Raw genomic sequence first — 12,749 nt, 5'->3', positions numbered from 1 at the left:
ACACTAATTGTACCTGCCAAAATACCAATTTATGAGAGACACAATGCAGATCAACAAATACGTATGCTTTCAACAAATGCAAATCAACAAATGCAGTAAATGAAGGATTTTCTTCTCCAGTAAATGCAGTAAATCAGATGGATTACAGATGGATAAACTTTGTAATATATGCAAATCAACAAATACGTATGCTTTCAACAAATGCAAATCAACAAATGTAGGATTTTCTTCTCTAGTAAATGCAGTAAATTCCAGAAGTTGGTTCTCCAGTAAATGCAGTAAATGCAGGATTTTGAACTTGCAAATGCAAACGAACAAACAACACTATACTGTAAACAAGTTGCTACAATCCTTAACACCATTACGTATGCTTTCCCTAACACCATGAGTACGTACCTCCCATGATGGATGAAGTCTCTCATCTACAAATGCTTTCCAAACTGCTTTTGGGATCTGATATTGACTAGGTGGAGAACTCAATTTTTCAGGATTGTCTTTATTTGGCCAAACAAATCTGCTAGTGAGTTTATTTTTAAAATCTCGCCACTTTTGAGATGCTGAATTCATCACAGCAGTCTCACTTTGTGGTGTTAATTTGAACACATTCTGCAACACAAAAAATTAGTTAATACTATTAATAGAGAAGTTGAATAGAAATAAAAAAAATAATAGACATACAAGCTGGATAATTATACAACTAATATGACAAGAATTGATTAAATAAAACAATGATAGCTATATGACAAGAATGGATTAAATAAAACATTCTTCACTAACTAGATTAAATAAAACATTCTTCGCTACATGACAGCAGAGAGTTGAAAGCTAACTTGATTTGAGATTGTATGTATTTATTAATCTTACCGAAATCTCTTCCCACGATTTTTGTTTTATATTTTCTGGGACAGTAGGCCAAGACTTTATGTTGATTGGCACCATGGTTCTAGCAACAGAGCCAATATACGATTGCAATGCCTTTCCATTTGCATTGTATAATGGTCGGCCCATGTCATCATAATCAATCTTCGCTTTTTTCCCCCATCTTGCAGCTGCAGTAAGTTTACACATTGATGTAGGACCTCGTTTGTTCTTCTGCACATCGACAGAATGTTCTTCTCTATCAGGAACTTCATGTACCTCTGTATCAGCTACACCATGTAGCTCAGCATCAACTACTCCATGTATCTCCTCAACTGCTACTACTTGTTTTTTACGACCCATCGAGTATTGTCTGCATAAGAACATCAATGAAACCACTATTAAAATTGGTACAATAACATAAACATGACATATATAATCATAATAGCAAAAATATAAATAAATAGCAACACAAGTACAAACATAACATACAATTGCATAACATAATTTTTTAAAGTGCATAAAGCATTCCTTTATGTTCATAACATAAACATTACACAAAAATTTAAAACATCATTTTTTCTTTTTTGTGACCCAAACACCCTCAATTTCTGATCTAATATATCTTTCATGTGCAGGAATGCAATGAGTATCAACATCATCAATTGGCCTAGAATCAGGAATACTGCTCCAATTGTCATCAGCATCTCCCTCATAACATCTATTTGGAACTGGAAGCACAATTGACCACCCCTTTGTTAATGGGTCATCAATATAAAAGACTTGGTTGACTTGACTTGCAAGCACAAATTCGTCATTCTTGTCTCCTCGTTTGTTTAAGTTGACTAAGGTGAAGCCACATTCATCATTGTTGATTATTCCTTTGTCATTTGCAACCCACACACATTTGAAAAGAGGAACTTGAAATTGATGATAGTCTAATTCCCATATTTCTTCAATCACTCAATAGAAAGACACATCAGCTAGCAAGGGATTCTTATCTTTAGCACTACATACAAGCATAGTGTTGGCAACTAAAGAAACCCCACTGTTTTGGCAAACTTTGTCATCATCTCGCGCCTTTGTTTGGTATAAATTACCATTGATCACATAACTATTATACTTAATGATTTGTGCACGCGGTCCATGGGCCAACCATGTTAATGTCGATGTTGTTCCACCATTACAACTGTCAATTTCAGCAGCCACCTAACATGTATTCAATTTGAATATGGTGATTAAAAATAGTAGATATAAGTTGTTTAGCACAAATGATATTAAAAACTTGATGAATCTAATACCCACCTTTGCACGAAACCAATCAATAAACCTCTTGTTGTGAGCATCTTGTATCCACCTTTCATCTTTCTCTTTTTTGGGAAACATTGATTTCAAAAAAGTTTTATGTTCACTGTAGAAGTATTAATATGTAAATTTAAGTGAGACATTATATAATCTCATTTATGTATGCAAAATTATAAATAATACAACACACTTACATTATATAGCAAGATACTTCTTCCATATTTTCTAGCACAGTCAAATGTGCTTGTTGCAGATCAACTTGTTGCACTAAAATTGGTGTGATGCATGCTTGGAAGCCAGAACCATTTGCTTTCGGGTCTCGAATTGATTGAGGAACTCCAATAGGATCAACGTCATTGAGGTATTCTGAACAAAATTCAATTGCTTCTTCTGCTAAATATCTCTGAACAATGCAACCTTCAGGATGTTTTCGACTGCCTACATAACTCTTAAGCACCTTCATGCATCTTTCAAATGGATACATCCATCTAAAGTAAACTGGTCCACATAATCGGACTTCTCGAACAAGATGGACAGTTAAGTGAAGCATGATATCGAAGAAAGATGGGGGGAAATATTGCTCCAATAAGCATAGTGTAACAACCAAGTCAGATTGCAACTTATCTAACTTGGCTACATCTATAACTTTGCAACAAATATCTTTGAAGAAAAAGCATAATCTTATGATGGCATATCTAACATGTTTTGGCAGCGCATCACGTATAACTATTGGCAAGAAATGTTGCATTAAAACATGGCAATCATGGGATTTCAAGCTAGTCAACTTCAGCTGATCCATGCACACAATATTATTCATGTTTGAAGAGAAACCTTCTGGAACTTTTATATCCTTTAACGACTTGCACACTTGTAACTTTTCTTTTTTTGTGAATGAGCACGCAGCAAAAGGAAGATATGTTCTCTTCTCCCTAACTATAGGTGTTAATTCAGGTCTAATTCCCATCTCAACCATGTCCAACCTAGCTGCCACATTATCCTTGGTTTTTCCTTTAACATTCATCAAAGTATTAATGAGGGATTCAAATACATTTTTCTCAATGTGCATAACATCAAGACAATGTCTTACATGCAAGTGTTTCCAGTAAGGAATATTAAAAAAGATTGACTTCTTCTTCCAACATTTTCTGAAATTTATTGCTTCTAGATCTTTTTCTTCTATATTGACTTCTAACTTATTAGCCTTTGCATGCTTTTTTTTCCCTCTCACACTTATCTTCTTTCCAAACTCACACCTTATGTCAGAAAGTTTCTCAAACAACTTAATCCCAGATAATGGTCTAGTTGCTTCTCCAAGTTCTTCCATGCCATTAAACTCCTTCATTTGCCTACGATAGGGATGAAACCGTGATAGGAATCGTCTATGGCCCGCAAATGACATTTTCTTCCCATTTTCCAAGTGCCTTGCATAAGTATCTTCTCCACATACTGGACATGCATAATAACCATGTGTAGTACATCCACTAAGGTTACCGTAGGCAGGAAAATCATTGATAGTCCATAATAAGACTCCTTTAAGAGTGAAGAACTCCCTTCGATAAGCATCATAGACTCCATCAACTCCTGCCCACAATTGTTGCAAATCTTCAACTAACACCTCCAGATAGACATCAATATCGTTTCCAGGCTGCTTAGGCCCTGAAATGAGCATAGTTAGCATAATGTATTTCCTCTTCATGCACATATTGGGAGGTAAATTATAGTTAACCAACATAATTGGCCAACAGCTGTACCGACTACTAAGGTTGCTATGAGGATTAATGCCATCAGCTGCAAGTGCTAGACGAAGATTTCTTGGCTCACTTTCAAAGTCGGGCCACATATGATCCACCAACTTCCACGATGGTGAATCATCTGGATGACGTAACTGACCAACAACTCTTGTAGAATCTGCATGCCATGTTAAATTTCTTGAGGTATCTAAAGATTTAAACATGCGCTTAAATCTTGGTATGGGAGGGAAATACCAAACCACCTTAGCAGGAACACCTTTCTTCTCAACCTTGTTTTTGGTTAACTTCCACCGTGACAAGCCACATTTAGGGCAGCTTACGCAGCTTTTATATTGCTTCCTATAAAGAATGCAATCATTTGAACAAGCATGAATCTTTTCATGAGTCAACGACAAACAACTCAACATCTTTTTTACATCATACATTGAGGACGGTAGATTGTGATTATTTGGCAACATATCCCCAAAATCCAATAGTAAATCTGAAAATAAAGCATCACTCATTCCATGCCTTGCTTTGGTATTGTACAATTTCACAAGTGCACTCAATTTTGTGTAACGTTGACATCCCTTGTACAGTGGCTTCTCTGATTCCTCTAAAAATTTCATAAATTCTTCAGGGTTTTCTGTATAGTTATCATAAGCTGCCTCACACATATGAGCGGTTTCAAAATTGTCATAATCATTATTAATTGTCTCCTGGTTGACACTCTGTTTTACTTTATCATCTTTAGCGGGCTCACCATGCCAAATCCAATTCACATAATTTTGACTAAAACCATGGAAATAAAGATGCTCTGAAATGGACTTCACCAATCCTTTTTTAAGATTGATACATTTGCAACAAGGACAATGAATATCATTGGAGTCAATATTAGGATTCTGTAAACAATATCTAATGAACTGTTCCACACCCTCCTCATACTGTTTGGACCTTCTATCCAAGTATATCCAAGATTTATCCATTTAAATCAAGCAAAATCTACAAACAAATAGGTCAAAATTAAAAGATATTAAAGTGAATAAACAAAAGTTAAAACTACAAGTAGTTCAAAATGTAAAACCTATGGAATTTTAATTTATAAATCCTAATGCAAGAATTAAGAAGAGACAATTCAAAGAGGTAGTTTATCAAATAGAACTTTGTCCTTTTTTCTTAAACTTATTATTATTATTATTATTATTATTATTATTATTTTGCACAATCGATTTATATAGTTTTTGGGATGTAGAGTTATGGACTTAATTGATTTATTATTTTTTTTATTGATTTATTGCTGCTCAGCAGTGGACGTGTCTAACAATGATAGTGAAAGAGACCTAATTCATCAGAACAATGAAGAGATTGTAAGGAAGGAATTAGGGTTGGATTGGATGCTAAAATCCACATATAAGATGATAGAGAATAGCTATGAACATGATGTGAAGGAAGAAACTCAAAAGCATGAAGCTGTTGAGGTGATTTCAGGATTTAGTCTAATGCCCTCCTTTTGCAAGGGTTTTAGAATTATTATTTTATCAACTCAACTGGTTTAAACTTTAATTGTATATCATACTTATGAAATTACTATTATTAACATATTATTGATACAATAATTACTAAATGTCAAGGTCTTTAGTAACGGAAGGTACGACATGGAAGCTAAGGCAGATGTCAAGAAAAGACCGAATTAATATAACATCGGATTCTACAAATGAGATTTCAAAGGGCATGATCTACGGGGGAAATGTTATGGGGAAAATATCCACTAAGTCAATGGAAGGAATGCTTGTGAAGCAGCAAAGCACACCAGAGTAAACAAATACTTTCTTAAGATATCAATAGAGAGTCAATCCTATTGTGACACATGTTAAACAAAATTAAAGCAATATAAAATAGTTGGATCTGCGAACGGACAAGCAACATCTAATATCACAGCATTAATCAAGCCATTTACCCTAAGCACCACCATCCACCTTAATCCTTCATCTTATGCAAACTGTCATCTCTTTGAGACACTCTGTTTGAACCATGATCAACTTGTTTCTGATTCATGCAATAAACTTGGGATCACAGGATTTAACCATCAAGATAAGACAATCTTTTAAGTCCTAACACTTCTAGAGAAAAACATCACAATAGAATAACAAGCTTTCAATTTTTTTTTGCCACGAATAGGGAAAAACACAAGATCAGAAAAATTGGGAAGATTGACAAGAGGATCTCACCAACAAATTGCTAAGATCTTGAAGATTAACAAAAGAAGAGTTTCAATCTAAAAGAAAACAAATACAATACTAGTAAAGAGGATCTTACAGTGGAATCGAGCGGCGAGCACAACCCTAGCACTGTCGTGACAACCCTAGCACTGTCGCGTCGCTGAAGAACACAACCCTAGCCTATCAGGTTGATGAAGAAGAAGGAAACCTAGCAGGTCGTGTTGATGAAGAAGGAAATCGTCGAACAGAAGAGGAAATCGCCGCGTTAAACCCTAAACCTGTATGTCGCGTCGGGAAGAAAAAGTCACGAAGAAAAGAAGTCGGGAACAAAAGTCGGGATGAGAAACATAATAAAGCTAGGGGTTTAGTACCGTGGAGATTAGTTGGGTTGAAAAAATTAACCGGTTTAACTCATGTTTTAATTGGTTCAAACTTATTACTTCATCATTTAAAATTATAAATTTTATTTTGACACTTATTACTTCATCGAATACATATTACGAAGTAAATCCTCGCTTAAAATTATATATGAAACCCACTTTTTTTAATTTATGAAGTCTAAAATAATATTTACTATGCCAATTTTATTATCGAAGTATATTAGCATATATTACTTCGTAATTAACAATTGCCGAAGTAACTAGTAGCGAAGTATATAATCAAAATTCACATAGTGCAATATCAACATTCTCATTTATATTTGGTAGATTATTTTCTTCATCAAATATTATATTAGTTGTTTCTTCAACTTTTAGGGTGTTTTGATTGTAGACTCTATAGGCTCGACTGTTTAAGGAGTATCCTAAAAATATTCCTTTGTTAGATTTGGGTGTGAATTTTCTTAAATAATCTTTAGTATTTAAAATGTGAACTTTACATCCAAATACTTTTAAATAATTTAAGTTAGGAATTTTATGATAATATAGTTCATAAGGAGTTTTCTTGTGAAATTTGTTGATCAAGATTCTGTTTTGAATATGATTTGCAGTATTTATTGCTTCAGCCCAAAATTGGTGATCTAAATTATATTCATTTAGCATGGTTCTAGCGGCTTCTTGTAGTGTTCTATTTTTACGTTCCACTAGACCATTTTGTTGGGGGGTTCTAGGACATGATGTCACGCCCCCAGAGGAGTCCTTACCGAAAAATTTTGGCAGCATCTCCCTTGTACCGGTGACAATTTGAGGCAAACATACATACAAAATACATCAGCCATATACGGCTGGAATATATATACACAACCACGCAGTTATATAATCAGTCCACTCGGCTGGAACAGAAATAAACACAACCACGCAGTTATATAATATATATGAATCAGCCCACACGGCTGAACAAAAATCAACACAGCGAAAATCTCAAACAACGATCACAAAACACAAATCAACTGACTGCGAGCCGGCTCGGCTTGACACAATAATATCAAACCCAATACAAGAGAATACAAGTACATAAACAAGTACAAAACCCAAAATAAAAATAACGTAAGAAATACCGAAATCGTAAGGTCGTCCTCGAATGTGACGTGGAATTGGCGGACAGGATCTCCAGGCGACTCCATAAATCCTTTACCTACTACCTGGTGAAATTACCAATATACGGGGTGGTGAGTATAAAGACTCAGCGGATAATAGACAGATAGTGCATGAGTATAGCAAAACAAACTAGAGATACAAAGGTATACAGTCTCGTAAAGAAATAGCAGATACTACAGTGATATCATAATAAGTGTCCATACCTGAAACCATATCCTAGGCTAGTGGTAGAAGGTAAAGTGTAGCAAAGTCCTGCTACAGTACTGCTCATAACTACATGGTATCATGTGAGGTATATACATGTAAACAGTAAGTAGGCCAGTGTCTAAACACATATCACAGGTATAAATCTCAACCTATGTAAGTATAACAGCATAAATAAACAACAGCAGTATAATCTAGCAACAGCAGCATAGATAAGCAACAACAGCATAAGTAAACAACCAGCAGATATAATAACAACAGCGTATGTACGGATGGTCACCCCGCCCACCTCTCTGCACCACGACCCCTGTATGGTCGAGAGGCCGGATCGATGACAAACTGTACCACCCAAAGGCCGCCATTACTCTCGAGTGACCGGATGGACAGGTGCATAGTAGCTGAATAGCTACGTCTGCGACGGGGTCCCTGCTGCCGCAACTCCAGCCGCCACTACCCATGAGTGACCGAGTGTGGCACGACAGGACAAGCGACACGCTCCAGCTACCACTACCCATGAGCGGCCGAGCGTGCGGCTCAGGCCAACGACCGTCTCAACCACAAGGGAGCCAAAGTCGTCGGCTATGCATGCAATGGCATGATGCGAAAATGCAGCAGTCATCATATATATATAAACAGAAACAGGTATGCTACATGAAGCCAGCATGCTCAGCAAGGTGTGTAAATAAACAGAAATCAAAGCAGGTAAACATGGTATCAGGTGTCCATATATCCAATACCTACTATCTAATGTCTGGTATCTGGTATCCAATACCTAGTACTATAGTATCTGCTAAATATCATGAATAGCAACGAGAGACTGTATAGATATAGAAACGAGTAGCTTAAAGATTGAGTGGAAGTATCAAGCGCAGGAAAAATAAGAGTGGAGTCAAGATAAACATAGTAGTCAACTAAACATATAGCTCATGCACTAAGATCAATGTGCTAAAGAGATAAGGCAAGAAGTACCCGCCTTAAAGACATAGATCGTGTCCGGAAATCCCACGTCGAGATGCTCATCCTGAATCCAAGCCCTGCGATCAATCAATAGATATATTTTATTTAGCTAAATCCATATAAATTTAAATAGCTAAATAAAAGCCCTAACCTAATTAAGATCACTCCAATCAAATCTGATCTCCGATTAATCCTCCAAATAATCCTTAATCATATAACCTTATTTGAATAGATTTATATAGAAATCATCTCTAGAATTCCCTGAATCAACACATCATTTAATCCAATAACAAATCCACATAATGATATCAACTCACAATAACCTATCATGATCATCCACAACTAACCAAAACCACCACATCTGATAATCCAACCAACGATCAATCCAATGATCTTAAGAGTGATCACATAACAATCTACATCAACCAATCATCATATCCACAAATTCCAACCCAATACAACCCTAATCAATCCATTATATACCAATAGCGATCATGAATCCATCTATATAAATCATTCACTAAATAAGCATTATAAATCAACTTCGAAACTTACCCAAATTCGGATACACCGTTATTGATCCAAAACCAACTCACACCCTTTGATTAACAAATCCAAAGTTTGCTGTGGAGAAAACAATGGAGCTTCCCCACCCATTTGCAGCTGGTCCGGCACAACAGGGGAGACAAGAGACCTAAAGCATTTCGTCAAACACCTGTTAAGCACAAGAAAAAGCACTTCCCTAATCCTCAATACAAAAACTCACCTCAACGGAGCCTCACCTCCTCTCCCAAGACTTTCACAGCTTCAAGAAGTGGAATTTACAGTGGTCGGCAACAGAAGAAGTCCACAACACATTGATCCAATGCTTCCTCTTAATCGATCGCTTCCAAATGGTGTCGGCACAAGGCGAGGTTGACCACAGCCAAGACGAAGTCGACTGAGAGAATGGCAGTGGCTCGGCGCTGATGGCAGTGGCTCGGTGCTGATGGCAGTGGCTCGGCGCTGAGGAGGAAGATAGGTTGGCGTGTGGCACGGTGGAGCCAGGTGATGGCTGAGGCGCTGGATCTGTCGAAGGGCAGCCGGTAGCAGGGTCGTGGAAGAGGTGCCGGCTAGGGTTGCGGGAACATGTAAGAGGGAGAGGGAATCGGCGTATATCGGCGATCTAGCGGTAGGCGACAGGCGGCGACGTCCGGCGTCAGGCTGTGGTGGCCGACGGCGGCACGAGGAGGATGATCGGAGAAGGCAGCGCGTGAGGGAGATGAGAGGGGTCGGGAATGAAGGAGAAGAGGTGGTCGATGGGAATAAGGAGAGTGGGGGCGGCGGTGAAATCTCGGCGACAGAGAGCAAGAGGGAGGAAGCTCGACCGGCGACACCGGTCAGTAGGCGGTGATGAAGAGCTCCCGATCGGGCTAGGGAGAAGAGGAGGGCACTGGGAATGGGGCGTCGGCGTGAGAGGGAGGGGAATAAAATTAGGTTTTAAACATATATATATAACTTAGGTTTAATTAATCAAAACCTAAGTCTATTCCTCAATCAACTCCCATATTTAGGCATTCCAAAGAGGCTTTCTCGCTGTCCAATAATTGATCCCCTTAAAGTACGTCATACGAGCTCCGATTAAATCCCAGAAAATTTCTAAAAATTTCTGAAAAATCCAATAAGATTATTTGTCCAATAACCTTATTATTTAGGTACTATTTGGGTACCGTATTTTACACATGAAAATTCATGTTGATATCCATTTATTTTAAAAAGTTGGGTAAACCTATGATTTTCAAATTCTCCCCCATGATCACTTCTTATTCGTTTAATTTTAGTGTCTTTTTCATTTTCTACTAATTTGCAAAAATTACTAAATATTTCATAGGTTTCATCTTTTGTTTTTAGAAATTTTACCCATGTGAACCTAGAGTAGTCATCAATTATCACTAAACAATACTGGTTTTTGTTTAGTGACTTGGCTCCATGTGAATCAAATAGGTCAAGGTGAAGGAGCTCAAGTAAAGTGTTAGTTCTTTCTAGATTGGTTGACTTGTGGGTTGACTTGGTTTGTTTTCCTTGTTGACAAGCATTACAGATTGAGTTTTCAATAAATTTTAATTTGGGCAAACCTCTAACTAGACCATTATGACTCATTTTTGAAATGAGTCTAGTGTGAGTGTGACACAATCTTCTGTGCCACAAATCAGTTTCCTCTTCTTGTGTTAGAAAACACTTTGTTGAGGATGTCGGTAGATTAATTGAATACATATTATTTATCCTAAGTCCTTTAAGTAAGATTTCAGGATTTTCAATGTTTTTAACTAAACACTTGGTTTTGTCAAAAGTTACTAAGTATCCGCTATCACACAATTGGCTTATACTTAGTAAATTAAACTTGAAATTTTCAACTAAAAGGACTTTTCGAATAATAAAATCGGAGTTGAGTTCGATATTACCTCTTCCGATTACCTTAAGTTGACCTTCGTTACCGAATGCAACTGATCCTAAGTTCTTGTACATGAGTTTAGTAAACTTCAATTTATCTCCAGTCATGTGTCTGGAGCAGCCACTATCCAACATCCATTGATCCAATTCCTACATAGGACGTGGTTGAATTGTTTTAATGGATTTCAAGATAGTTAACTTGAAGTAAATTTGTTAGAGATAAATTTTGAAAGAGTTTTGAAATTTAGTTTTGAAATAATTTTAAAATTTAGTTTTAAAATAATTTTGAAATTTAAGTTTTTAAAATAATTTTGAAATTTAAGATAATTTTGAAATTTAAGTTTTTGAAATAATTTGGAAATTTAAGTTTTTTGAAATTTAAGTTTTTTAAAATAATTTTGAAATTTAAGTTTTTAAAATAATTTTGAAATTTAAGATAATTTTGAAATTTAAGTTTTTGAAATAATTTTGAATTTTAAGTTTTTTTTTTTAAATAATTTTGAAATTTAGTTTTTAAAATAATTTTGAAATTTAAGTTTTTTAAATAATTTTGAAATGATTTTGAAATAATTTTGGAATTGATTTTCAAAAGATTTTTGAAATAATTTTGAAATTGATTTTCAAAAGATTTTTGAAATGATTTTTAAATAATTTTGAAATTGATTTTCAAAAGATTTTTGAAATGATTTTGAAATTAAGTTTTAAAAGATTTTTGAAATGATTTTGAAATAATTTTGAAATTGATTTTCAAAAGATTTTTGAAATGATTTTGAAATTAAGTTTTAAAAGATTTTTGAAATGATTTTGAAATAATTTTAAAATTGATTTTCAAAAGATTTTTGAAATAATTTTGAAATTGATTTTCAAAAGATTTTTGAAATGATTAAGTTTTAAAGATTTTTGAAATGATTTTTAAATAATTTTGAAATTGATTTTCAAAAGATTTTTGAAATAATTTTTAAATTGATTTTCAAAAGATTTTTGAAATGATTAAGTTTTAAAGATTTTTGAAATGATTTTTAAATTAAGTTTTAAAAATTTTGAAATGATTTTTAAATAATTTTGAAATTGATTTTCAAAATATTTTTGAAATGATTAAGTTTTAAAGATTTTTGAAATGATTTTAAAATAATTTTGAAATTGATTTTCAAAAGATTTTTGAAATAATTTTTTAAATAATTTTGAAATTGATTTTCAAAAGATTTTTGAAATGATTTTGAATTAAAAAATTTTGAAATGATTTTTAAATAATTTTGAAATTGATTTTCAAAAGATTTTTGAAATGATTAAGTTTTAAAGATTTTTGAAATGATTTTTAAATAATTTTGAAATTGATTTTCAAAAGATTTTTGAAATAATTTTGAAATTGATTTTCAAAAGATTTTTGAAATGATTTTGAAATTAAGTTTTAAAAGATTTTTGAAATGATTAAGTTTTAAAGATTTTTGAAATGATTTTTAAATTAAGTTTTAAAAATTTTGAAATTAATTTTGAATTAACTTGATTTAAGT

The 12,749-nt window shown here is 34.5% G+C and overlaps 1 protein-coding gene across 1 annotated transcript; it reads right to left on the bottom strand.

Annotated features, from left to right (window-relative positions):
- Positions 1–1,431: 1,431 nt before the first annotated feature.
- On the bottom strand, positions 1,432–4,570 carry LOC121997478. Its single transcript, XM_042551903.1, has 4 exons — positions 2,358–4,570; positions 2,164–2,269; positions 1,959–2,067; positions 1,432–1,811 (listed from the first exon to the last, which is right to left on the bottom strand). The coding sequence occupies exons 1-4, from the start codon at positions 4,568–4,570 to the stop codon at positions 1,432–1,434; spliced, it is 2,808 nt and encodes a 935-aa protein (XP_042407837.1).
- Positions 4,571–12,749: the final 8,179 nt, after the last annotated feature.

This window comes from Zingiber officinale, chromosome 1A, assembly GCF_018446385.1.
Source record: "Zingiber officinale cultivar Zhangliang chromosome 1A, Zo_v1.1, whole genome shotgun sequence".
Classification (NCBI taxonomy): domain Eukaryota; kingdom Viridiplantae; phylum Streptophyta; class Magnoliopsida; order Zingiberales; family Zingiberaceae; genus Zingiber; species Zingiber officinale.
Note: the sequence above shows the minus strand (reverse complement) of the source record. Positions and strands in the feature narration are given on the sequence as shown.

Excerpts from the sequence above, each read along its gene's own strand:
- LOC121997478 (XM_042551903.1), bottom strand. The coding sequence starts at position 4,570 with ATGTGTGAGGCAGCTTATGATAACTATACAGAAAACCCTGAAGAATTT. Across the intron at positions 2,068-2,163 it reads TTGATTGGTTTCGTGCAAAG|GTGGCTGCTGAAATTGACAG; the intron begins GTGGGTATTAGA and ends AATACATGTTAG. Across the intron at positions 1,812-1,958 it reads TAATAGTTATGTGATCAATG|AAATATGGGAATTAGACTAT; the intron begins GTAATTTATACC and ends GAGTGATTGAAG.